The 25,743-nt window shown below is 50.1% G+C and overlaps 2 protein-coding genes across 5 annotated transcripts; one reads left to right on the top strand and one right to left on the bottom strand.

Annotated features, from left to right (window-relative positions):
• Positions 1 to 223: 223 nt before the first annotated feature.
• On the bottom strand, positions 224 to 4,407 carry ATRAID (all-trans retinoic acid induced differentiation factor). Of its 2 annotated transcripts, XM_036434966.2 has the most exons (7): positions 4,247 to 4,407; positions 3,438 to 3,559; positions 1,685 to 1,756; positions 1,407 to 1,478; positions 1,185 to 1,306; positions 793 to 890; positions 224 to 550 (listed from the first exon to the last, which is right to left on the bottom strand). In XM_036434966.2, the coding sequence occupies exons 1-7, from the start codon at positions 4,343 to 4,345 to the stop codon at positions 446 to 448; spliced, it is 690 nt and encodes a 229-aa protein (XP_036290859.1). In that variant the 5' UTR covers positions 4,346 to 4,407; the 3' UTR covers positions 224 to 445. The 2 variants fall into 2 exon arrangements, with proteins under 2 accessions (XP_036290859.1, XP_036290860.1); XM_036434967.2 differs by lacking the exon at positions 793 to 890 and having other exon boundaries at positions 4,247 to 4,388.
• A 188-nt stretch (positions 4,408 to 4,595) lies between these two features.
• On the top strand, positions 4,596 to 18,848 carry SLC5A6 (solute carrier family 5 member 6). Of its 3 annotated transcripts, none has more exons than XM_036434952.2 (17): positions 4,596 to 4,733; positions 5,123 to 5,187; positions 11,504 to 12,047; positions 12,350 to 12,415; positions 12,748 to 12,799; positions 12,950 to 13,017; positions 13,625 to 13,779; positions 14,174 to 14,314; positions 14,481 to 14,610; positions 15,094 to 15,182; positions 15,568 to 15,680; positions 16,203 to 16,270; positions 16,640 to 16,726; positions 16,839 to 17,020; positions 17,215 to 17,318; positions 17,556 to 17,671; positions 17,992 to 18,848. In XM_036434952.2, exons 3-17 carry the CDS (start codon positions 11,652 to 11,654, stop codon positions 18,142 to 18,144), a joined length of 1,920 nt encoding a protein of 639 aa, XP_036290845.1. In that variant the 5' UTR covers positions 4,596 to 4,733; positions 5,123 to 5,187; positions 11,504 to 11,651; the 3' UTR covers positions 18,145 to 18,848. The 3 variants fall into 3 exon arrangements, with proteins under 3 accessions (XP_036290845.1, XP_045436551.1, XP_045436550.1); XM_045580595.1 differs by lacking the exon at positions 4,596 to 4,733 and adding an exon at positions 4,901 to 4,919; XM_045580594.1 differs by lacking the exon at positions 4,596 to 4,733 and having other exon boundaries at positions 4,983 to 5,187.
• The last annotated feature ends 6,895 nt before the right edge of the window (positions 18,849 to 25,743 follow it).

The raw sequence follows: 25,743 nt of genomic DNA on the forward strand, positions 1-25,743 counted from the left end.
AAGGGGCGGGGCCTGGGCGGCGGCGGGCGAGGTCGGAGGAATCGGGTCTCCCTAGCGCAAAGCCTGGAGAAACGTGCGAAAGAAAACCCACTTCCACCCCAACCAAGAAACACACAAAGCCGGGGTACCTTCCTCTAAAAATAATAATAATAATAATAATAATAATAATAATAATAATAATAATAATAATAATAATAATAATAATAAACAAATAAATAAATAAAATAAAAAAGTTTATTATCGTTAACAGCACAAATGGGAACTGGGACTAGTCCACGCCTCGATTGGAGTGTGACAATCCAGCATTGCACAATGTTCCATCTTCCTTCCAACCATGGCCTTCTCCTTGAGGAGGCTCCTCGGACCAGCCTGTCCAGGAAGGAAGTCTCCCCGGCTGGCCTAAGATAGTGGGATGATCTTTAGGTCAGTAGGAGATCTAGGTAGTTCATGAAGCCTTAGCTTTTCGGCGTTGGGTTCCCCAAAGCAGGATGGAGATGAATAATGTGGTGGATCCCAAAATCCCAAAGAACGTAAGCAGCGAGAACGAGCCCTGTGAATAAAAGATTTTAAAAAAACACACACCTCATACACCTCATATTGTGTTACTCCAAGGGCTACATCCTAACACCCAGTTTTTCCTGAACATACATATCCCCTCATCCCGGGGCAATTCTTTCAGAGTTTCCTTCACTAGGTGATTTGCATCAACTCCTGGTCTTATGGCTCTTCTTTCTGAGAGGTGTTTGCTCTATGCATTTCTCTTATCCCTAATTAAAAGAATTCATTCCTCACCTGGCGCATACACTTGTAGCCATGGAAGCCATCAGCACAAACACACTGCAAAAGACCTGGACCATCAGGCACACAAGATCCATTCTCAGGACATATTTCTGGGAGTCAGAGAGAAACAGAGAATATCATAGGATCTCATTATATTTCTCAAATATGTACTTCAATTTAGATTTAATTATTTCCATGTCAAAGGAGAAGAAAGATTATAGATAATCAGAACATAATAATATAAATCTATTTTAAGATCTTTTCTTTCTAAGGGGTCACAGCCTCAGAAACCTGAACAAGAAGGCACATAAGCAATCCTATCTTTCTGATCTAAGTGGGGAGGGGGTGGGGGATCCAAAAGAGGAAAGGCAGGTCCCCAAAAGGGTGGAGATGAGACAGCATACCTGTGTCCCCAGTGCTATTGCAAAGGTTCCTTTGTCCTTCACAGGTTTGGTTGTCTGGGTAAAATGTGACAGTGTTCCAGGCGTTAATGCCTCCAGGACAGTTGACATCGGGTGGTAGTATCCTGAACACAACGCAAGCAGTCTTACTATGCAACCCAAGCTGCTGAGCTCACAACACTGCCCCTCTTTGATTCCCTCCCCACAACCCCATACCTTACTCACAGAGTCTGGAGCTGGATAAAGCCGTGGAAGGTGTTGGCCAAGTCATCCTTGAGGGGGTTTGCGTGCAGGTCTCTGAAAGACACCAACTGTTAGTGCTGTGCTTTAGAAAAACACTCTGTCAACACAGCTCCCTGGGCTGGTACTCCTGTTCTCATTCTGAGCTGTCCAAGTTTAGGTATCAGTATTCAAACATTTTTTGAGGAGTACATCCCCAAAAACTTTCCCATCAACCCTTTGTCACAGTCACTTTTTGGTAAGGAGGATAACGAACCGCTTACATGATGACGGCAGTATGTGCTTGAGGAAAGTTTGGACCAAGGTCCTTCAGAGAACAGTTCTGGAGATCCAGCCTGAGGAAATAAGGTAATCAGTGTAACTACATGTCTCTCTCTGTCCATTAGAGGCCAATGCATCCCTCTTTCTGCTAAGTAGTAGTTGAACACAGATGTGTTCAGGGCTACAAACTAGGTGCTGTAGTAGGTATTTTAAGGCTGCACTGTCCAATCTAGTCACCACTAACTAGCTACATGTAGCTACTGAAATAAATTCAGCCCCTCATTTGCACTAGCCAAATTTCAGTGTTCAGTTAACCATTAACATGTAGGTAACAGCTACCATATTGAATGGTATAGATATGGAATATTTCCATCATAGCAGAAAATTCTTTGTATCTGTGCATATATTGGAAGAAATTTGTTTCTTGTCTAGATTAGTGAATCTCATATTATGATATGACCTCAGATCACAAAGGACTTTCAAATGGAAAAAAAATTCAAATCATATAATTGAAAGTTTTTTCCAAGTGCATTTTCTACCACAAATTGGATGTAAAACACTGGATATTAAGGAGCATGCCACATTATTTTCTTCAGTATCTATTGCTATCTGTTCCTCTGGTCTACAAATATTTATGGAGCACCTACTAACTGCAGAAATTTGTTATATAAAAATAAAACCCTCAATGAGGAACCATTGTAATAATATGAACAATAACGATTGATTTTTTTAAAAAAATAAAAAAATAAATCCCTCAGTATCTTAGCTTTCTTTTCTTTTTTAGCTTTCAAATGGCTTACAATGTAGTAGGAGAACAAGACCAAAAATAGGATCAATATAAACATTAAAAGCCTAACATGCTAAGTGTCCAACCATGGTTGGACTATTCCACCAGTCTTTATGATGTGCACTGACCATCAGGGGGCAGATGCTCTGACGCGTAGGTTAACTTGCTACTGGGGTCCTGCTGATCCGGACTAGGCTAGACCAGCAGGACAAGCCCTAGAGCCCTCCCCCAACAGATGGCGCACTGATGGGATCCTTCCGCCCAGGTCTGTGGGGGTCGGTGGAAACTGGTAGTTTGACATCCCCTGAGGGGTCCCAGATTGCAAGAGGGTGCAGAGCAGGCCAAGGAACCCTGAGGGACCCCACTGGTGCACAAATAGTGAACCAGGCCTCTAGTGTGAAATAAATCACAGGGCAGTTTATAAATAAAATTGATTAGTACAAACATTAAGGATTAGTGAGAGTAAAAAAAAAAAAAATACTACAGTGGTATTTAGTAGTAAGGAGAATTCACAAAAGATGCTGGAATTAAAGAATGGAGCCCAGATGGTATGGCTGTGGTTGAGCATGACCCCTAAAGGAGGTTACTGTTGGAATCCGATTCCCAGTAGAGGAAGGTGATAGCTAGTTCTCTCTCATTGATGTTTCTACCCCTCTCCCTAAAATAAATAAAAACATTTTTTAAAACCCACAAAGGCAAAAATAATAATAATAATAATAACAATAATAATAATAAAATAATAAAATAAAATAAAAACCCACAAAGGCTTGTATGTAGTTTCAACCAGGATGAACCACAAGGTTGTTTACCTAGCCAAAAATGCTATAACAGGTTTAGAAGTCTGAGAATTATGGTTGAGATGCCTCCAAAAGAGACACCAATATTTATCCCAAAAGCCAATCAGGTAAGCCTTGACGAATCTGGGTTTGGAACCCTTTTCCACTATCCGGCGAAGTCTTTTCCCTCACCCCAGGATGGTGCCATTCTGATTCAGGCAGCAGCGGGCGTGCAACGTTCGCTCTGGCGTCTGCTTACAATAAAGGGCCACTTTTGACCAATCCTGCACACTCCCTGTGCACTGGATGCATATCTGTGGAAAAGAGAAAACTATTAGGACCCACAGGGAAGAAAAATAAAAAAAGCCAAGAAAGAACAAACAGGAATCAAATGTTACATGCCAGTACACCTCTCCAGAATTCCTCGAACAGAGGGAAGTGTTCTACCTTCGTATCAGGTGTCACTAGACGCCTGTCTTCCCAGGCGCCAAATCAGCGCACCAGAGCCTTTCAGCGCCAGACCACACCCGGGGAAACCTCTCGTTCTTGAAGATCACCATCGGGACATATTTATTATGTCCTCTCCAGTGACTTCGCAACCTGACAGCGGGGCTTGGCGGGATGTAAAACGACGGCAGGTCCACACTCATCAAGCATTACAAAAAGCGCAGCCCTGCCACCGCACGACACACACAGCGGCATTCGTGCGCGGAGAGCCTGCGGGACAGCCAAAGGGCTCGTCTGCAGAAAGAACTTAATTCAAAGACCCAGGCGCGAGGAGGTCAAAGTTGAAAGGTCTTGGGATGTCGGCGGGGCTGGGAAATCTGCGCCGGGTGAGTCATCTGGAGCGGGAGCCCGCTGGGATGGGGCTGGGAAGGCCTCAAGGGCAAAACCGGAGCTGCGGGCCGGCCTGCCGGGGAGGGCCGAGGTCGGCGAGCGCGACCACATGCCGGCCCAGCGCCTCGGCTTCCGGCGGACGGACCTCGGACCCGTCGCTGTACCTCGGGTAGCGCCAGGGCCCTTCCCACGCGCAGGGCGAGGAGCAGGGCCGCGGCCCAGGGCAGCGGGATCGGAGGGCTGCCCGCAACGCGAGGGGACATTTTTCCGGCCCTCGGAGATGTCCTTTCTCAGCTCTCGCGAGACTTGCGCTGTGGCCCCGCCCCCCAGGGGGCGGAGACTAGGGGGTGCCGGCCGGTTGGCCCTGCTGGATTTAGGGGTGCTGCAGCCCGCCGAGGTCAACTCTCTCCTCCGTGCGCCCCGGTCCTCGTTAGGGGGCGCTGGCCTGCCCCGCTCCTGCTCCCCCTCCCGCCCCCCGAGAGCCTCGCGCCGGGACGCCGAGGGCGCGTCCCCGCCGGGTCTCCGGGCTACACCGCCAAGCCCCAGGCGACATGGCGGGGCGGGCAGGGGCGGGCCCCGGCTCACACCCGGCGCGCGTGCCGGGAGCCAGCCCTGGGCGGGCGGCCAGACCCAGGCGTGGAGAAGCGGCAGGTGGGCAGGTCCGGGGCGGCCGGAAGGCGGCGGAGCTCCGCGCAGGAGCGGGGAGGGCGGGGCCTGGAGGCGAGGGGGCGGGGTGCCCGGTGCCCAGTGCCCCGCGCCCGCGTGGGTCCCGGGGAGATCGCAGGTGCGGGCGACGCAGCGGTCGGTGGCCCTTGCCGCCTCGCCCGAGGAGGGAAGGTGGGAAGCGGGACATCACGAGGATCGGAGTGTGGAGCGGGGAATGGAGGGCGAAGGGCGAGCCCTGGCGGGAGGAAACGTTTCGGGCACCCTGTCCCCTTCACCTCCACCCGCCCCTGGAGCACGCTGTGGCGGGAGCGCTGGCATGGAGGTGGGGGCGGGAGAGATGCTCCCTTACAGCCCCGTCTCCTCTCCTTTCCCAGGAAAGGGGAGCGATGCTGATCTCAGGTAGAACGACCGGACCTCCTAGCGCTGTCTGAGCCACGAGGTAAGGAGAGGGAGCGCGGTCCTAAGGTGCTGGGGCTCTGGCCAAAGGTGAGGGGCGGCGCCCTAACCGGTTTGACTCAATGGATAGAGTGTTGGCCTGCGGACTGAAAGGTCCCAGGTTCGATTCCGGCCAAGGGCATGTACCTTGGTTGCAGGCACATCCCCAGTAGGAGGTGTGCAAGAGGCAGCTGATGGGTGTTTCTAGCTCTCTATCCTCTCTCTGTGTAAAAAATAAAATAAATCAATAAAATGTTTTCTTTTAAAAAAAGGTGCGGGGTGGCAATGTTGAGCCCGAGAATTAAGGCCTTAGAAAATAAAATTAGCATTAAATTGTAAATTAAAGATTAACGTTTTTAGCCAAAGCCGGTTTGGCTCAGTGGTAGAGCGTCGGTCTGCGGACTGAAAGGTCCCAGGTTCTATTCCGGTCAAGGGCATGTACATTGGTTGCGAGCACATTCCCGGTGGGGGGGGTGCGGGAGGCAGCTGGCCGATGTTTCTCTCTCATCGATGTTTCTGGCTCTGTATCTCTCTCCCTTCCTCTCTGTTAAAAATCAACAAAATATATTTAAAAAATAAATAACGTTTTAGTGAGGGCCCCCCTAAAGCCTTTCAGACCTTGAGAAATTCTAGGCACAAGATTTTGAAGGAATCTTTTCAGGACACTTGGTCCCGCGGTGGCCCCGTTTCCTTTGCAGGTGTCCAAGCAATCCAATGTAGTTTGTGAGGGTAGGGAAGGGTAAGGTGGTGGGAAAGATTACCTTCCTCGTTTTAGGCATTTTTGAAAGGGGCCCATAGCCAGCTATCTGTGCCCCGTGTATTAAAATTTCAACGAAACAGCTCAGTTCTTACTTTTGACTCACAGTCCAAGGCCATCAGGTTTGAATCAGTGTAAAATTGTTAGCTACTGCCCTGTTCTTAGAATCACATCTCATGAAGACTTTTCCTGGGTCGAGTTTTTTTCTGTCTTGTCTAAATGGCCATCTAAGAGGGTTCTCCACGATTATCAGGAAGCCCTGTTAGTTTACTCCAGCTGTATGCCTGTGTTCTAGTTTATACTAGAATCTTCCTTTCTCCAACTACCTGCCTCTCCATGTCACTGACCCTTTACCATTGCACCCTCTGTTTGCACACAGCACCATCTCTTACCGTCACCTCTATCACAGCAGTAAAAGATTTCTAGAGGAATGAGAAAACTCTGTGATGTTGCAATCTACAAAGACCCAGGGCATCTTCAGGTTAAACTACAGTGGCCTACTGGGAACATTGTTCCGATTACTGACATTTGTAACATGTGATCCAAGAGTTGCCAGCTCTGATTTCCTCTCTCATTGGCCACAGGAGTTTCAGAGTTCAGGTTTCACTGGTGAGAGGCCATCTCTATCAGTCCAGCAGGCAACATCTGCCCGAGAGCACAGTGTGGGAGAGCCAGAAGACAGCCAGGCTCTCTCCTACTGGGCAAGAACAGAAGACCTGTCATATAATGATCTGTGTCTATTTTTTAAAAATACATTTTTTTTATTGATTTCAGAGAGGAAAGGAGAGAGATAGAAACATCAATGATGAGAGAGAATCACTGACTGGCTGCGTCCGGCATGTGCCCCACTGGGGATGGAGCCTGCAGCCTGGGCGTGTGCACTGACCGGGATTGAACTGTGACTTCCAGGTTCAGAAGTCGGTGTTCAACCACTAAGCCATGCCCATCAGGCATGATATGTGTCTAGACTAGTTGAAATCTAAACTTTGTTCCACAAATGATTGACTACAATGAACATTCTCTTTCTGTCCCAGATAGTAAGGATTGGACCACTGGTGAAATTTCAGTAATTAGGTTTTGTGTGCCATGAGATGGAAAAGGTAGAAAAGTCTCTAAAAACCGTGTGGTATAAATGGAGAGTGGATGGGTGGGGCAATCACTAGACCTGGGTTCTAATCTGGCCTCTGGCGACAATCAGCTCCATAGTTTGAAAAGGTCAGAGTTATCTCAGCCTGGTGTAAATGAGGGTGTTACTTAGTGATCTCTTTAGGTTTTTAAATACTATGATCCTGTCTTTGTTCTAAGCACAAAGGCATATTCTTTAAGGATTGGTATCTTGTTTGGGAGTCAGAAAGGTAACTTCTCCTCTTTCAGCCCCTCCTTCCCACTCCCTCTGGGCCCGGGTGCTCCTTGTGACTTAGAGTGAAAGCCTAATCCATCTAGGAATGTTGTTGCCTCTGAGCTCCCTGCTTCCCGCTCTGGAGCGAGGGTTTGGGGGTCGTGGGGAAATAGGGCTGTTTGGATCACAGTGATTGGTTCCCTGAAGGGGCCAGAACAAACAGCTGCTGAGTTTCCCTTCGCCTTCCAGTTCCTGATCTCAGCAATAGCTGCTAATATAGAGCCAGATCTGCAGTGCCTAGCCTCAGACACACAGCTTCTCCAGGCAGCGCTGCCTCAGACCGGGCTTGCTTCTCTGCTCTGGGTAAGTTGTCTGCCCCAGCAGGGTAAGACCACTCTCCCTGGCTGTTCCCCCAGCCCCAGCTCCTCGGCTGGTTTGCTTTTCCCCAAAGAGTTCTATGATCCTAACTCAGAACTGCTGGACCCAGCACATTGCCCTCTCACTGTTTTTTCAAGAAGCCATTGAAAAAATAAAAATATTTAAAAGCTATCTATGTTATCTTAACTACCCAAGGCCCCCCCGCCAGTGATGGGAACAGGACTCTTAAAGTTGTCTCAGGAAACAGCCCCGAGCAGGGAGTAAAGGGAGCAATATTTGCTCCAACAAAATAAGAGAAACAGAATAACAGAGTAAAGTTTGCTTTGACAGTTAAGTGAAATAGGATATGAGATTACCAGACAGGACTGTTGACTTAGCGCAAGCCCTGTCATAGAATATGTTATTAACGAACCCAGCACCCCTTTTAGAATTCCTTTGTTCCCCTCTTCCCCTCCCGATATATGGTTTTTGCCTATATATAATTGTAAGATTTTTTGCTTGGGGCTCGACTCCTCTGCTCCTGCGTGAGTTACGAGTTGAGCCCCAGCGCGCTGGAATAAAAAGCCTCTTGCTGTTTGCATCAAGTGATGCCTCCTGCGGTTGATTGGGGTCGCCGTCTGTCCGTGGGACAGAGTGAGGGTCTCCCTCTGGGGGTCTTTCACCATACTTGCCGAAACTGGTTTGGCTCAGTGGATAGAGCGTCAGCCTGCAGACTGAAGGGTCCCAGGTTCAATTCCGGTCAAGAGCATGTACCTTGGTTGCGGGCACATTCCCGGTGGGGGGTGTGCAGGAGGTAGCTGATCGATGTTTCTCTCTCATCAAAGTTTCTAACTCTCCCTCTGTAAAAAAAAAAATCAATATAATATATATTTTTAAAAATAATGTCCCAGGATTATGATCAACAAATACATATATATCAACAAGTGAATCTAAAAATCAAGTGAATTAAAAATCTGAGGAACAGATTAAACTGGTGAATATAATAGAATCAGGGGCAAAGAAAGGGAGTGAATTGATAATTATCAGGGAGAAAGGGGTATGAGGGGTGCAGGAAGAGACTGGATAAATCGTACACCTATGGATGAGGACAATGGGGGGGGGGGTTAAGGGCAGAGGGTGGGGCGGGAACCAGGTGGTAGGGAGCTATGGGGGGGAAAGGAGAAACAATTGTAATAATCTGAGCAATAAAGATTTATTAAAAAATAATAATGCCCGAAGGTTTCATAATAGCAGCTCTAAAAAAAAAAAAAAGAAGAAGCCATAACTTTATTAATGATAGAAACAGGATAAATTTTGAACAAAGCTGCAGTTGTTACTCTTTTGAAACTCAAAAAAAAGTCCTCGTTTTTATTTTATAGAGTGTTTATTTTTTATGTATTTTTATCAGAGGCCTGATGCCCGAAATTCATTCAAGAGCAGGCTTTCCTTCTCCCAGCTGTAGGCACCCTGGCTTTGCTCAGGCCACCAGCAGGCACATAGGACCTGGCTTCCCTCTGACCTCGGCTTCATCCGGAATGATGCCCGGTCTAATTAGCATGTTACATTTTTATTATAGATTGATTTCAGAGAGGAAGGGAGAAGAAGAAAGAGCGAGAAACATTCATGATGAGAGAGAGAATCATTGATTGGCTGCCTCCTGCATGCCCCACACTGGGGATGGAGCCTGCAACCCAGCCATGTGCCTTGACCAAGAATCAAATCATGACCTCCTGATTCATAGGTCAACTCTCAATCAGGTCAGGCAGTCTTGTTTTAATTTTATGTCCATTAACTGCCACACCTGTTTCACCTACCTCTTCCTCTTCACTTTTGTACAGTTGGAGTCTGTGTTTTATTTAATGTTTAAAGCAGCTTCACCTTAAACTTGAATTTCTCAGCAGCTGCCAGCGGTGCTTGTTGAGATAAATCTTGATCTTGGCTTCCCCAGAAACTATGTAGATTCTGAAGCTGGGCTCTTGTAGACGTCTGTTTTTTTGTTTTTTGTTTGTTTTGTTTTAAATATATTTTATTGATTTTTTTTACAGACAGGAAGGGAGAGGGATAGAGAGAGAGAGCTAGAAACAGCGATGAGAGAGAAACACCGATCAGCTGCCTCCTGCACACCCCCTACAGGGGATGTGCCCAAAACCAAGATACATGCCCTTGACCGGAATCGAACCTGGGACCTTTCAGTCCGCAGGCTGACGCTCTATCCACTAAGCCAACCGGTTTCGGCTAGACATTTGGTTTTATGATGACAAAGAGGATATTCTTAGATTTCCAGATAGTGACCCCCATAACCTGTTAAAGACCCAGTTTGAACATAGCCTTCCGAGCCTTTTCATTGACTTCAGCTGCTGCTGCCAGCTGGGCTTGGGTGGCCTGTGTGGAATCTGTTCCTCGGGCTCTGCCACGGATTCATCACTGTCAGATTCTGTTCCAGAGCCGGTCTCAGCCGGGGCTGTGGCCGCTCCTGCTGTGCAATAGGGATGTTTTCTGTGGCTTCACCCCACATTTTGTGAAGGGAACCCCTCTCAATTTTGAATCCCACTTCTCTTCCATGATCTGCTGTTGATTGTGGTGTTACAGGTAGAGTAGTTGAGAGATAAGTGGCAAGGCTAGTAGTGTTGGGGAGAATGGAGTGGTTGACCTGGCGATGCCTGGAATGGAGTTTGGGGCTGCCATGGAGATGATCTCATTGGGATGGGAATCAGTGCTGAGAAGGGGTGCTGTCAGCATGATGAAACTGGGAATCGTGGGAAGAGGGAGTTGAGGTCAGGGGAATGGAGGAAACCATGCTGTTATTGGCCTCCATTTCTTCTTCCCCACTGGGCGGTGGCGCCAGGTTGGGCTCTGCTGGCTTCATATATTGTAGTGACTGGGTCTGAGCCTACAAGTGGGGGGTGGGGCAGAGAAATCTGATAAGAAACAGGGGCTAGAGCTGATTTTTCTTTTGTTATGGGGTGGAGAAGGTTCTTACATTTCACAGCTGTGCGTGCTCAGAAAGGTGTTGGCCACGTAGTTATCTCCTGGTGTTACTGGGGAGAGGAGTTGACCTCGACTCTTATCTTGAAGGAAAAATTTCAATCAGGAGACAAAATGTTGCCCTGACCAGTTTGGCTCAGTGGATAGAACGTCAGCCTGTGGACTGAAAGGTCCCAAGTTCGATTCCGGTCAAGGGCATGTACCTTGGTTGTGGGTACATCCCCAGTAGGAGGTATGCAGGAGGCAGCTGATCAATGTTTCTTGATCATCGATGTTTCTAACTCTTTATACTTCTCCCTTCCTCTCTATAAAAAGTCAATAAAATATATTTTAAGAAAAAGAGACAAGCAAGAATTTATTGATGGCAGTGAAAACATGCTTAGGGCAGTGAAACATGGAACGGCATGGAAGCAGCAGTAGGAGAGCCTCGGCTGGGCTGCTTTGGCTCACTGGGCAGTCAGAGGAAAGAGGGCCTTGGAATCAGGTTCGAGGGGTGAGCCCAGGGCGAGCTTCTGCTGCCCTTTGCTCCCCTGATTGCAAGTCTCATGGGGTCCCTTAGAGGTCAGGGGATACGTGCCTGTGGGGGAAAGAGAGGGGAAGGGAATGGCATAGGCATGCTCGCTGGAGGGAGAGCACACTGGGACCTTCTGTCTCACTTCCCTATTCCACTTGTCCTGGAATTGTCCTAGCTTCTTACTGTTCTGTAACATTGGCTGTCTCACTCTGCTGCCTCCTCCCTACGTTTTTCAAACTGAGACCTCCAGACTTTCAAGGTCTGCTCGAAGTGGCTGGTCCAAGTTTGGTGGGTTTGGGACTCACAGGCCTGGCAGTGGAGGGCCACGAAGGCACAATAGGCCCGACTAGCAGCTGGTTCCTTGGCAGGTCACCCTGGACCGTGTCACTCGGGGGAGAAGGAAGACTGAAACCTGCTTGAGAGCCAGGTGGTAGCCGCTGGCTTGCCACTGCCCAGCCAAGTGGCAGCCCGGAGCCTCGGAGCAGCGAGTGGCTGCAGGTCACAGACAGTGAGAACATGAGAGTGGAGGTGACCACCTTCGCTCCTCTCTCCCCCGCCTCAAACACAAGCGCGGTAAAATACACCACCTTTTCCCCTGTGGACTACGTGGTCTTCATCCTGCTGCTGGTTCTCTCCCTTGCCATTGGGCTCTACCATGCCTGTCATGGCTGGGGCCGGCACACCATTGATCAGCTGCAGATGGCGGACCGCAAAATGGGCTGCCTTCCCGTGGCGCTGTCCCTGCTGGCCACCTTCCAGTCCGCGGTGGCCATCCTGGGGGTGCCGTCCGAGATCTACCGATTTGGGACCCAGTATTGGTTCCTGGGCTGCTCCTATTTCCTGGGGCTGCTGATCCCTGCACACATCTTCATCCCTGTCTTCTACCGTCTGCATCTCACCAGTGCCTACGAGGTAAGCGGAGAGGAAGGGAGGGGAGCACATTGAACCCTCAGGCTCTCAGGGAAGGAGAGGGGGAACTGGGCACAGATGAGGGATCTGGAGCCCCAGGTTGCTTCTGCCTAATGAGAGTGGCAGCACCATGTCCTGTGTTCACAGGTTCTTTCTGGTGAGGTCAGATTGGGGGAGGAGCGTGCTGTACCTAGCGGGGCCAAGCGTGGATATGGATTGGATGTCCCCCTCTGTTTCTGGACCTCTTGAGGGAAATTGGGGGTGGAATAGGGACGAATACCTTCTTATTTTTTTATACTACCTAGTACCTGGAGCTCCGATTCAATAAGGCTGTGCGGGTTTGTGGGACCATCACCTTCATCCTTCAGATGGTAAGTAGAATGAGGCTAGAATGGAGCCTGAGGCATGGGAAGGGGACCTGAACTCGGGCATGCCCAGGCAGTTGGAGCCTCCCTGCTCTCAAACCGGCCTGCTTAAACTTCCTGCTCGGACTCAGTTACTGAAGCCCCAGAGGCACCCTGCTTCCCGTCCCTTCAAGTTCCAGCACGGCGAGCAGGGTGGCCGCAAGCCAAGCGTTGGCAGAGGGAGAAGGTAGTGAGCCTAGGGGAGAGGAGGCCGTTGGGATATTGGAACTGAGGTCCATCTTTCCTCCTCTGCCCACCCTCCTCTCCTCTCCCCCTCACGCTCTCCTTTTCACACCCAGGTGATCTACATGGGCGTTGTGCTCTATGCACCCTCCCTGGCGCTCAACGCAGGTGAGGAGGCCGAGCCCCTGGCTTCCAGGCTGGGGATGTTCCTTTGGGAGGGCAGGTGACCAGATGCTTCCGGTCTTACCTGGGCTTCTCTGGCTTCCCCTCCTGGCAATCCTCTTCCAGAGACGGAGTGTGACTTTCATCTCTTTACAGTGACTGGCTTTGATATTTGGCTGTCAGTGCTGACCCTAGGCATTGTCTGTACTGTCTACACTGCTCTGGTAAGTGCGGGAAGTCTTAGGGGAGGGAGGAGAGATAAAGGAGGGGATGGGAAGAAAAAGGAAAGAAGGGATATGTGAAATAAGAAGGTGGGAGATGAGATAAGAACGTAGTTGAGCCTGCAGACCAAAGAGTCCCAGATTCAATTCCAGTCAAGGGCAGGGACTTTGGTTGCAGGTTCCTCCCAGCCCAGGCCCTAGTCATAGTTCATTCAGGAGGCAACCAATTGATGTGTTTCTCTCACATCAATGTCTCTCTCTGACTTTCCCTCTCTCTTCCACTCTCCCTAAAAATCAGTGGGAAAATATCCTTTCCCCCCCCATTTTTATTTTATTTTATTTTTGGAAAAATATCCTTGAGTGAGGATTAACACACAAAAAAAAGAATATAGGTGAGAAGGCGGAATGAAATGAGATGTAGGAGATGGGATGGGATTATGGTGGGTGGGACGTAGTAGAGGGGATGGCAGGTGAAGGTAGGTGATGGGACCCAATGATGTCAGTGGGGTCTCAGTGGTTGTGCCCCCGGCAGCAGTGCCTTACTGGTGGCAGGGTGTCCTTGGGCTGGTGGTTGGAAGACACTGGTGTCAGGCAGTGCTTTTTCTTACAGGGTGGGCTGAAGGCAGTCATCTGGACAGATGTGTTCCAGACACTGGTCATGTTCCTAGGGCAGCTGGCGGTTATCATTGTGGGGTCGGCCAAGGTGGGCGGCTTGGAGCGAGTGTGGGATGTGGCTTCCCAGCATGGCCTTATCTCTGGGATCGAGTAAGTACAACCCTCCTGCCTATGGGTCTCGCGCCTAGGAGCTGGTCCTATCCTAGAGTCTGAGCTCAGGGTTGTAGCAGAGGGCAAGCTGTGGAAGCCTTAGTGCGGCACTGAGACAGGTGGGAAGCTGGCACGGCAGATGAGGGGCCTGATCATGGTGTGGCTGGTGGTTAAGGGGGGTCAGGATGTTTTTAGTGCCTGGGATGAGGCCGTAGGTTGGAAAAATGGAGCCCTCCCTCCAACTTGCTACCCTCTCTTGGGTCCACCAGTGCTTGCCTCAGCAGCTCCGTAGCCTCGCAGTGGTGCCTCTGCTCCCCGCTGAGCCCGGCCGAAGGAGAGTGAGGAAGGCCGGCCTCTGCGGCTGTGGCGCAGTGACCGGTGGCGTTCATTGCAGGCTGGATCCGGACCCCTTTGTGCGGCACACTTTCTGGACGTTGGCCTTCGGGGGTGTCTTCATGATGCTCTCCCTGTATGGGGTGAACCAGGCGCAGGTGCAGCGCTACCTCAGCTCCCGCACGGAGAAGGCTGCTGTGCTGTGAGTGCGCGGACAGGAGGGCGGAGCAAGGGCTGGAGGGAGAGTGTGGGGACAGGATGTCAGAGCTCACAGCCCCCCATTGGGGACAGGATGTGAGTCTGCTTTTTGGGGTTCGGGAACATGCTTGAGGGTATCTGTTAGCCCCTCCATCCCCCGGCTCTTGCAGCTCCTGCTATGCCGTCTTCCCGTGCCAGCAGCTGGTGCTCTGCATGAGCTGCCTCATTGGCCTGGTCATGTTCGCCTACTACAAGGAGTATCCCATGAGCGCCCAGCAGTCTGCGGCAGCGCCTGACCAGGTGAGAAGGCCTTCCGGCCCCTTCTGTGCCGGGAAGAGTCACTGGGCCCCGGAGGAGGAGTGTCTGGGCGGCTGCAGAAAGGACCCCTGCCCTGGGCAGCAAGCGGATGTGCGTTCTTTTCACTCTGGGACTCTCCATTTGGTGAGGACTCCAGCATCACTCATCACGTTGCTCACCTGCTGGGTGGCTCACCACGGGGCACACATGCCCTGCTGGGAGCTGCCACCACCTGGTCTCACGTAACCCTCCCAGCAGCCTCCCTTCATAGAGAACAGAGGCTCAACAAGGCGGCCAGTGTCGGGGTGCGAACTGCGTCCTCTTTCCAGAGTCCATTTTCTCTCTCCTTACTGCGGTGTCACCCTCAGTGCCTGGCCCTCTTCCTGGTGGTCCGGGCTGGCTGGGGCACGTACAGGGGCTTCCTGTGCGTCCTGCCCTGGGGAAGGGCTCCCCTCAGGAGAGCTGTGCACTGTGTTCTGCCCGCAGTTCGTGCTGTACTTTGTGATGGATCTCCTGCGGGGCCTGCCTGGCCTGCCTGGGCTCTTCGTTGCCTGCCTCTTCAGCGGCTCCCTCAGGTACCTGACCCTTTCCCCGGGCTCCGCGCAGCTGACCCTGCTGAGTGCAGAGTGATGGGCTGAGGGGTGATCCCCCGTTATGCCATCCATCTGGGTGACGAGGGGCAGCTCATCTGTGTAGGACGGAGCATGTCCTCTCTGGAGATGCTCCCTTCTTTGATAAAAGTCTCCTTTTATTTATAAAAGCAGTTGATCTACAGAATAAAACCTGTGCCCCAGTCAGAAAAGGTCACGTGTCCTTACCTTCCGGGCCCCTTCCTCGGCTGCCACCCGGGAGGAGGTTTTTGGCTGCACCGTCCTCTGCCTCCGGGGCACTGTCCCTCAATAGCCTCCCTTGTTCGTTCCTTTCTCTCAGTGCACCTTGTCTTTCTCTTCCTCCTCTCAGCACCATATCCTCTGCTTTCAACTCACTGGCAACTGTTACGATGGAAGATCTGGTTCGACCCTGGTTCCCTCAGTTCTCAGAAGCCCGGGCCACCAGGCTTTCCAGAATCCTTGGTGAGATGATGCTTCCTCCTCTCAGTCATGTCTTGCTCAGATTCGCGCTGAGCACTGTCGCCGTTGCCCTAAAGTAGGGGTATCGAACTCAATCAGAGAAGGGGCCAAAATCTAAAATCCAGCCTAAATCGCGGGCCGAATGGTTTACTGAACAGTCATAAACTGTCATTGTGATGGAAACGCAGCGGAGTGCAGTGATGACAGCGCGGTGCGGGCCACATTGCAAGGCCTGGCGGGACGGATTTGGCCCACGGGCCTTGTGTTTGACACATGTGCCCTAAAGCACCAGCTGTGGGGCTCAGCATTCGCTGCCTGCCGAGGGAAGCACAGCCTGGTGCCCAGCTCAGGGACTTCCCGGGTCTGAGTCAGACAGTGTGAGGACAGGCTGGGAGGGACCTGCAGTCGGGCATGGAGTGTGTGCCCTGTTTCCAACGACACAGAGGAAGTGATTCGTCTGGGAAGGAGCTTTGCTCTACTTCCCTCTGTAGTGTGCTAACTCGCCTGTTTTCTCCCTCTTCCCAGCCTGTAGCTATGGGCTGCTTTGTCTGGGAATGGCCTACATCTCCTCCCGGATGGGACCAGTGCTGCAGGTAATGACTGTGGGGGAAGAGAGCCGTTTGCGGGGAGAAAAGGAGCAGATTGAAACAGGAAATTGAGGAGGTAGCTATTGTGAAGGCAATGACATAGGGGCAGGCATCAGAAATTCTGCTTTGACGGACTGCCGTTAGCTGTAAACAGATTCAAGTCGCCAAAAGCCCCGGGTCATTCTTGTTGGCTCTGAGACGTCAGAGGATCATCTTCAGAGGGGAGCCCAAAGCACTTTCCGTTTTTCACTCCTGACGTCTGGAGTCCTGCACGGGGTCGGCTCCCGGGCAGATCCGGCCAGAGGGCTCTGAGGCCATGCTGGTGAGACTGGGATCTCTGAGCCTGTGTTCTTTTCCCAACCCTGTTCTCCACAGGCAGCCATCAGCATCTTTGGCATGGTTGGGGGGCCGCTGCTCGGACTCTTCTGCCTTGGGATGTTCTTTCCCTGTGCCAACCCTGCTGTGAGTGACCGTCTGGCTCCCCTGTCTCGTGCAGGGATGGACCTGGGTGTGCTGGGCACGCCTGGAGGTTGGTAGGGCTGGCATTGTGACCGGGGTGTGCCGTCTTTGGCAGGGCGCCGTGGTGGGCCTGTTGGCTGGACTCATCATGGCCTTCTGGATCGGCATTGGGAGCATAGTGACCAGAATGGTCTCTGTCGTGGCACCCCCGCTCCTGAATGGGTCCCACTTTTCCCCGCCCAGCAACCTGTCCACCATGGCCATGACCACGCCGATGCCCTTGACCTCCCTCTCCAGGTGAGTTGGGCCTCACTAGCTTTCTCCTTGGGGAGCCTTAGGGAAGAACAGCTCATTTTTTTAGGGGTTTCCCAGGGGCCCTGGTAAGGAATGGGCCACCAGAAACCCCAGGGAAAGGTTGGATCCAGGGACCTAGGACCTGCAGGTGAGTGGAGCCAGGCGGCCAAGGAACACCCTCCCCTCCGTCTCCTCAGGCCCACCGGACTGCAGCGGCTCTACTCCCTGTCATACCTGTGGTACAGCGCCCACAACTCCACCACCGTCATCGTGGTGGGCCTGCTCGTCAGTTTCCTCACTGGTGAGGGTGTGGGGAGGATCACCCAGGAGAGGGTGGACAGGGAGGCGCTCCGGGAATCTGGACTTTGGGGGGAGAATTGACCCCACCTTCTGGGCTCCGGGTATCTTTAACCATCAGGTTTCTTGGCTGAGCTCCAGCCAAGGTGGGCAGGGCTGGAGCTGGGAGCCCTGAGAACAGAGGGCTTTCCGGGTGGCGTACACTGGTTACCTGGTAAAACTCAAGCACCTCAACCTTCAGGGGGAATGCGGGGCCGGACCTTGGACCCTCGGACTATTTACCCAGTGTTGCCAAGACTCCTTGCCCTCCTGCCTGTGTCCTGGCAGAAGCGACTTCACTGCAAAAGCCACAGCCAGGTAGTGCCTTGTCCAGATTGCCCCCCTCCTTCTCTCTCCAGACCACCGCTGGACCTTCCGGGTTCCCCTCCCTCCCTTTGCTTCCCCCCCACAGCCAGCGCCCTTTTTCTGGTATTTGCCTCAGGAGAGCTCTGGCCTGGTGGGCAGAGGGGTCTGAGGGGGGAGAGAGTACGGGGTGCTGGCACCCCCCTCTCCCCTCCCCTCATGCTGCTTTCCCTTCTCGCTAGGCTCAGAGCGGGTCTCTCACCTTTTCTGCTGGAGTCGCTTCCCCAGCCCTTTGTCTGCTGCTCCCTATTTCACTCGCTTTGCTCTGTCTGCAGGACTTCTTTGGGGACCCCACAGGGCTCCCTGAGAAGATGAGTAATGGGATGCTGAAGGGCATCAGAGACAAGGAGGCCGTGGCAGAGCCTGAGGAAGACCCAATCAACCCAGGGAGCAGCCCCACCTTCGTCGTCCAGGAGACCTCACTGTGATCTGGCACCAGCCTCAGTCTACCCTGTGGTACAGGGGTGCACACTGGATGTGTGCTGCAGGGGGCGGGATGACCAGATGGCTGAGCCCACACCAAAGGACTCTAATCCTGGGGGTCTGTGCTAGAGGCTGTCGGGCCTTGGAGGTGTGAGGATGGGACAGGGTGTTGCTGGAAAAGAAGATACCAGGGAATCCTCTGGAGAAAGGATAAAGTTCCTTTGAAGTGGGCGGAGCCTGCAGTGCAGGTTGCAACTGCCATGGGCCTGTTCTGGGAAGGTGGACCACCTCCACCAAAGATGCTGTTACTTCCCATGTGCCCCAGCGAAGCCATTGGGCCCTGTGACTGCTTTCAGGAAATCTGACACACAGGCCCCTCTATTCTTATCTGTCTACCTCCATTCTTGAGAGGGAGGTTTGGTGTTCCTGGGAGGCCTCAGAAAAGACAGGTACATTCATCTCCTTTGTGTAGAGTAGGGGAAGTGTCCTGCCCACGCCCTCCAGCCCCACATCCAGTGGGCACTTGGGAATGGCATAGATGTAATCTAAGGAACAGGGCATGACCAGCTCCACTGTGGAGTGTCCATCTTGACTCCTGAGCCACACCACCCTAGTATCATTTTTGTTACTCATGCTCCTGTTTCTTTTTGGAGTTCCTTTCCCACATATCTTTGTTCCTAAGGAATAAAAATTGCCATTGGATCTAGAATCTGGGCTCTGTTCTTTCTGCAGCTGCTCTTGTCCGCCCCAATCCCATCCCTGGAGAGGATAAGAGCCTTCATTTCCCATGCACAGGTCTAAGGAGAACCGGGAAACTCAGTCTCCATATTTTAAGTCATGTATGTCCCTGGCGTGTCTGCAGGTGGCAGCATTGTGCTCATGCTTATCAGGGTGGGAGACTTCCTCTCTCCCTGCGCTTCTCATCCCTGTGGCTCAGTCTGTCCCTGGTCCAGCCCCGGGGACAAGAATCAGCAAAGAGACCTATGCATCTCTCTCCCTGCTGCTCTGAGACTCACTCTGGGGACTAGAGGAAGACTGCTGCTATTTGGCTTTAAAAATAGAACAATCAAGGTGGACTTTTATAGTCTGTGAAGAACACTGCTCATCCCTCCACCTCCTCTCTACCCTTGCTTGGCCCTGTCCAGCTGCCCAGAAATAAGTCTGCACAAGCTCTCAGCCCCTCAAGAGAGTCTTGGTCCCAGGCAGGTCAGTGGACAGTCCCAGAAAAGCCAGGTTGGCTCTCCTGAGGGCCGAGGGGACATTGCTCCTGGCCAACTGCCCCACCCCAGAGCTGCCTGCCAGTGTTCTAGGCCTAATTGGACTCTCGTGTGTTCATTTTTCAATATATTTATCCACACGCTGTGAACCAGCTCTCATGTGGATTGCAGTCCAATTTTACATTGCTCAACAGGAGTAATAGATCTCAACATGGGCAAAAAATGGTCAAGGAAAAAGAAAAGGCACAAATAGAAATAAAAAGGATACATAGCTCCAGCCGGTTTGGCTCAGTGGGTAGTGTCGGCCCCTCTATTGACACTCTGGTCTTGGATTCCATTCTGGTCAAAGGCAGGTACCTCGGTTGCAGGCTTGATCCCAACCCTGGTCAAGGCATGTGCAGGAGGCAACCAACCTTTGATGTTTCTCTGTCTCTCCCCCTCCTTTCTGCTCTCTAAAATCCAAAGGAAAAATATCCTCGGGTGAGGATTAACAAACAGAAAGTGACAGCACAGATGCCATTGATGCTAATGATGTCTCAGGATCACCATCCTCAACTTCTGAATTAAAGGTCGCCACTCTCACACCCACAATTGTGAAATAGCATCCATCTGTTCATACAGTTGGCCTGCCTGACTAGCACTTCAGTTCAGATCTCTGAAGCTGTCAGTAACAGAGAACATAGAGAACTATTAATAAAAAACTATCCCATCCTAGGAAGCAAGACTGTCTCACATCCATCCACCCCCCACCAACAATCTGTGGGAGACTTTCTGTGGTTCTTTCGTGACAAGCTGAGAAAAACCCATGCAATACTACTAGGCCAGAGATATAATAAAATTTTACCTGGGTAGGATAAGGCTCTTTTGCTGAGACTGGGTCTATTAAAACCTGCTGAGTGAGATTCAAAATACATTCAGCTGAATCATTAAGATTCTTCCAGCAGTGTAAATAGAAAACGCACCTAAAAGAGGCTCAAACAGGACGTTAAAACAAGAAGCCCCCTATTTGTGATGGGTATGAACCATGAAAAACATGACTTCCTCAATGTTGTCAGCAATGCTTCTTGCACCAACTGCCTGGCTCCCCTGGCTAAGGTCACCCATGACAACTTGGGCATGATTAAGTGGCTTAGGGCCATAGCCCATGCCATCACTGCCACCAGAAGATCCTGATGGCATCTCTGAGAAGCTGTGGCAAGATGGCTGAGGGGCTGCCCAGAACATCATTCTTGCTTCTGGTACTGACAGTGCTGTGGGCAAGGTCAGCCCTGAGCTGAATGGGAAACACACGGGCATAACCTTCTGGGTCCCCACCCACCATGTGCTGGTCATGGATTTGAACTGTCATCTGGAGAAAACTCAGATATGATGATACCAAGGTGGAAAAGCAGCATCGAAGTGTTCCCTAAAGGGCCTCTGGGCTACACGGAGGACAAGCTTGTCTCCTGCCACTTTAAGCCACTCTTCCATCTTGGATGCTGGGGCTGGCATTGCCTTCCATGACCACTTTGTCAAGCTCATTTCCTGGGATGACAATGAGTTTGTCTATAGCAATGGGTGGTGGACCTTATGCTTCAAATCACCTCCAAAATGAGCCCTTGGGCCACCAGCCCCAATGAGAGGACAGCTGCCCGGGAGTCCTTGTACCAACTTGACCCCTGACACACTGAGAATCCTATCCTCAACACAATTTCTATCCCAGAACCTCTGAGGAAAGAGAGAGGCTTAGGGAGTCCTATCTTATGTACCATCAATAAAGTACACTGTATCTGCCCCTTTCAAAAGAAAATCTTGGTTTACCTGGCCCAGATGATCATCTATATATATAAAAGGCTAAGTGACTGGCAGCTAGTAGGTATGAAGCACACTGATCACGGAAGTGGGGAGGGGAGAGGTAGATGTTCAATACAGGAACTGCTGAGCCACAGCAACTTTACAGAGTGCCCTCTTTTACTCTGGAACCCCTTGAACTGCTGGTTTTGGCCCAATCCCTGCAGGTCATGCAGAGGGACCTCACCTGCCAGAGGGACCCTGTTCACTCTGCAGATACCCTTAGAACCTTGGCACTGTCCCAGGTGTTGCCAGCCAAGGAGGGACCACGGGAGGTTAGCTTTCTTACCCAGACCTGCCCCTCAGACCTAATTAATTTCCTTTCAATGTGCACAAATCCATGCACTGGGCCTCTAGTAGTTTTGTAAAATTATAAAACCTAAAATTTTAGGGCCAGCTGGCAAAGATAAACAGTGGCAGATTTGTTAAAAAATGAGATGTGTGCCAAAACCGGTTTGGCTCAGTGGATAGAGCATCAGCCTGCAGACTGAAGGGTCCCAGGTTCAATTCCGGTCAAGGGCATGTACCTTGGTTGCAGGCAAATTCCCCAATGGGGAGTGTGCAAGAGGCAGCTGATTGATGATTCTCTCTCATCGATGTTTCTCTCTATCCCTCTCTCTTCCTTTCTGTAAAAAATCAATAAAATATATTTTTTTAAAAATGAGATGTGTGCCAAAACCGGTTTGGCTCAGTGGATAGAGCATCAGCCTGCAGACTGAAGGGTCCCAGGTTCAATTCCGGTCAAGGGCATGTACCTAGGTTGTGGGCACATCCCCAGTGCAGGGTGTGCAGGAGGCAGCTGATCAGTGTTTCTCTCTCACTGATGTTTCTAACTCTCTATCGCTCTCTCCCCTCCTCTCTGTAAAAAATCAATAAAATATATATATTTTTAAAAATGAGATGTGTGTATGCAGGGCATGTTACAACCTGCAATCTACATTTGTGTGGCCCAAGCTTTCAAAGCCACCACTTGGCACCACTTCAGCTCTGCTTGGCATCTGAAGAGGGGAACACATGCCCCCCTGCTGCCTGGGACCCTGCCGTGTTCTTGGTGTGGTAGACTTGAATACTACTGTCTTGTCAAAGACCACTTGTGATTGAAGGTCAAGATGCCGTAGGAAAAATTAGAACAGGAACGATTCCTGCGGGAGTCGGTGCCAGTCCCACACTATTTTTAAGCCTTTCTATGAAGAGATGATTATGATGTAAGTGATGAAAAGGCATTTCTGGGTCCTGATTATAAGTGTGATTACGGGATGCTGCTCAGAGACATACAAAGACCCTCGTCTCCTTTGCCAAGTTGCCAGCTCACCACTATTAGTGGGCAGCCCAGATCCCACAGCCCTATGGAAAACCACTGGTTTGTCGGATTCCCAGGAACTCTGGCCCACACCCCAGGCAGCTGCTGGAAATTCTGGCTGCTAGACCTGAAACCATATGACAACTCTTAAGAGTGTCCACTCTGGGAGACAAACATGCAGTGGCTTGCATGGAGATATCTACTGCGATCATGTCTGGTAAACTACGTTTTCTGAGGTTGGCCAGAGAGAGAAAATATATATGAAAATAACACCCATGAGCTAAACTATATGTTTTAGACTTGATTAAAGAAGAGCTTGTGTGAGTACGCTGAATATGTATTTATGTTTCCTCCCAAATCCTCACTGTCCTAACAGTAAAGAAATAAAAGATCATAAACCCATAGGGTTAAAGAAAAGGGGAAAATGATGACGGGGTCAAGAGACGTCAACACAGTTTGGGAAAATGAAAGCAAATGAGGAGCCATCAGTAATATGCAGAATGTAGAGGCTTCACCCTAAGGGAGCTTGTGGGAGGGGAGCTTCAGGCAGAGAGGGAGGGAGGGGCACAGCAATTCAGGAAAAGTCCAGTGTCCTGGCAGGACACAGGGGCAAGAACTGGAGACGCAATGTATCTCTGACAGCATCCATCAGTCCCTCGTCCCTATACAGTACTTCTGCTTTTTCCAGGAATGTATATAAATGGGTTCATGTAATATATGGTCTTTGAATCTGGCTTCTTTTACTTAATATAATGCATTTGAGACGCGTCTATGTTATCATATGAATACTTTTTTTTTCCTATCCCGCTGGCATGGCTCAGTGGTCGAGCATCGACCTATGAACCAGGGGGTCGCGGTTTGATTCCGGTCAGGGCACACGCCCGGGGTGTGGCCTCCAGCCCCTGTGTGGGGCCTGCAGGAGGTAAAAACAAATGAAAGAATAAAAAATAAATGAAATTATTTTTAAATTACTATTTTCCTTTTGGTCGCTAACCAGTGATCTCTGTTATAGATGTGGCACAATTTCTTGGGTTGTTTCCAGGTTTGGGTGAATACAGGTAATGCTACTGTAAACATTTGTACAGTGGTTTTTCAGGGTTTTGTTTTATTATAAACATAGGTTTTAATTTCACTTGAATTAATACCTAGGAATGAGATTCTTGAGTCGTGTGGTATGTGTCTTGTATGTTGAAGTTTGTAAGAAATTTGCCAGCTTTTCCAGAGTGGCCTCACTATTTTGCACTCTCAGCAATGTATGAGAGTTCTGGTGCCTACACATTCAGTTCAAATCTTTGCCCACTTATTATTATATTGGCTTGTTTTCATTGAGTTTTGCGAGTTCTTTATGATCTTGGATCCAATTCCTTTGTCTGCTGTGTGATTTGGAAATATTTTCTTCCCATCTGTTAAGTGTGTTTTTATTTTCTTAAGAGTATCCTTCACAGCTGAGACCGGTTTGGCTCAATGGATAGAGCGTCGGCTTGGGGACTGAAGGGTCCTGGGTTCAATTCCGGTCAAGGGCATGTACCTTGGTTGCAGGCATATCCCCAGTAGGGGATGTGCAAGAGGCAGCTGATTGATGACTCTCTCTCATCGATGTTTCTGACTCTATCTCTCTCCCTTCCTCTCTGTACAAAATCAATAAAATATATTAACAAAAAAATAATAATAAAAGAGTATCCTTCACAGAGTAAAAGTTACATTTTGGTGAAATCTGGTTAGTCAATTTTTTCTTTTATAGATTATGCTTTTAGTGTTGAGGCAGGTTAGTAAGAAGCAAGAAAAATACTGGGGATGAAAGGTGCCACATGCTGACCTGACAAGCTCAGGGAAGGCCTGCATGGCTGTCTTGCAAACTCAGGGACCTAAAGTAACCACAGAAGATGGTCTGAAATGAAACTTTAACTAAAAGCAGTTTTGGTGGTAGTTACGTCCTAGGCCGGTATCTTCACTGACAAGGTCAACCTTTAACTTAACTGAGCCTATCTGTCTTTTTGCATCTCTGATAACAGACCCTTGAAATGTCTGGGCAACTTGTAGCTTCCCTTTTTCTGGACTCCTGGCTCCAGGACAGAGAACACAAATTCCTTCATTATCATGTTAATGTTCCCGAACCCACCTAAGTATGTTCCGGCACCCACCTTTGTCCCTTCCTTTGATTGTAATGCATAAATACAGATGTAACCAGCCATTCTCCAGAGAGCCTTATCTCAATTCGTTGAGGTTCTGCTTCTCAGCATATGTCTACAGTTTGGCTCAAATAAAGTCAAAAAATTCTTTACAGGTTTCAGTGGTTTTTTATGTTAACATTACTTGGTAAATGGAATGGGAAAACTGAAGCAGATAGCTGACCAAACTGGTTGAGCAATAAACCAAATGTCTTATCTTCTCTAAACAAGGAAAGGATAGGAGCAGAGTTTACACATTCCAGGGGTGCTGGGGCAGACCCCGCCTCAGGACATTTTTTTTTTTTTTTTAATATATTTGTAATGATGGCAGGGAGGGGTTCCTGCCTGCCCTCCACTGGAGATCGAGCCCATGTGCCTGACCAGAACTGATCTGTGACCACTAGGTTCCGAGGTCAACTCAACCACTGAGCCACACCTGTTACATTCTTGAAGGTGAAATTAATCAGAAAATAATTAGTCCCTCAATGCTCTCACTTTTGTGCATGAACATATCAAAGAACTCACCTGGAAAGCTAATGAATATTCTACTTGATAGCTCCTAGATTAGGGGTGTCGAACTCAATCAGAGAAGGGGCCAAAATCTAAAATCCAGCCTAAATCGCGGGCCGAATGGTTTACTGAACAGTCATAAACTGTCATTGTGATGGAAACGCAGCGGAGTGCAGTGATGACAGCGGGTGCGGGCCACATTGCAAGGCCTGGCGGGACGGATTTGGCCCACGGGCCTTGTGTTTGACACATGTGTCCTAGATCCTCCCTCTCCCATGCTGCTGGCAATATTGGGAAATAAGAACATTTGCATATGCATCCCTGTCTCTGCTTAACCAGCTTGGTAAAACTCTTGTAATTATTACATGCAGGAATTGGTTCTCGGCAGGTGTCCTTATCCCCCAACTGTGTGTGTTCTTGATTTCATAAATTTCACAGCACAAGTTGAGGTGAATTTTAAAGGATATTTATTAAAACTGGGAATAGTGAAACAAGGAAGGGCCTAGGATAACAGGGGAAGGACTAGGTGGGAAATGAGCCTAGGCTGGTAAAAGATGAAATGGAGAGGGCTGATTGGTG

This window comes from Pipistrellus kuhlii, unplaced genomic scaffold (genome assembly GCF_014108245.1).
Source record: "Pipistrellus kuhlii isolate mPipKuh1 unplaced genomic scaffold, mPipKuh1.p scaffold_m20_p_13, whole genome shotgun sequence".
NCBI classification, from domain to species: Eukaryota; Metazoa; Chordata; class Mammalia; order Chiroptera; family Vespertilionidae; genus Pipistrellus; species Pipistrellus kuhlii.

Bases quoted from the DNA above. Each gene is read 5' to 3' on its own strand.
- ATRAID (XM_036434966.2), bottom strand. From the start codon at position 4,345: ATGTCCCCTCGCGTTGCGGGCAGCCCTCCGATCCCGCTGCCCTGGGCC. The intron at 1,757-3,437 runs GTGAGGGAAAAG...TTATTTCCTCAG, and splicing joins CAGAATGGCACCATCCTGGG to GCTGGATCTCCAGAACTGTT. The intron at 551-792 runs GTGAGGAATGAA...TTTTATTCACAG, and splicing joins GCTACAAGTGTATGCGCCAG to GGCTCGTTCTCGCTGCTTAC.
- SLC5A6 (XM_036434952.2), top strand. From the start codon at position 11,652: ATGAGAGTGGAGGTGACCACCTTCGCTCCTCTCTCCCCCGCCTCAAAC. The intron at 13,780-14,173 runs GTAAGTACAACC...CGTTCATTGCAG, and splicing joins GGCCTTATCTCTGGGATCGA to GCTGGATCCGGACCCCTTTG. The intron at 14,611-15,093 runs GTGAGAAGGCCT...TTCTGCCCGCAG, and splicing joins CTGCGGCAGCGCCTGACCAG to TTCGTGCTGTACTTTGTGAT.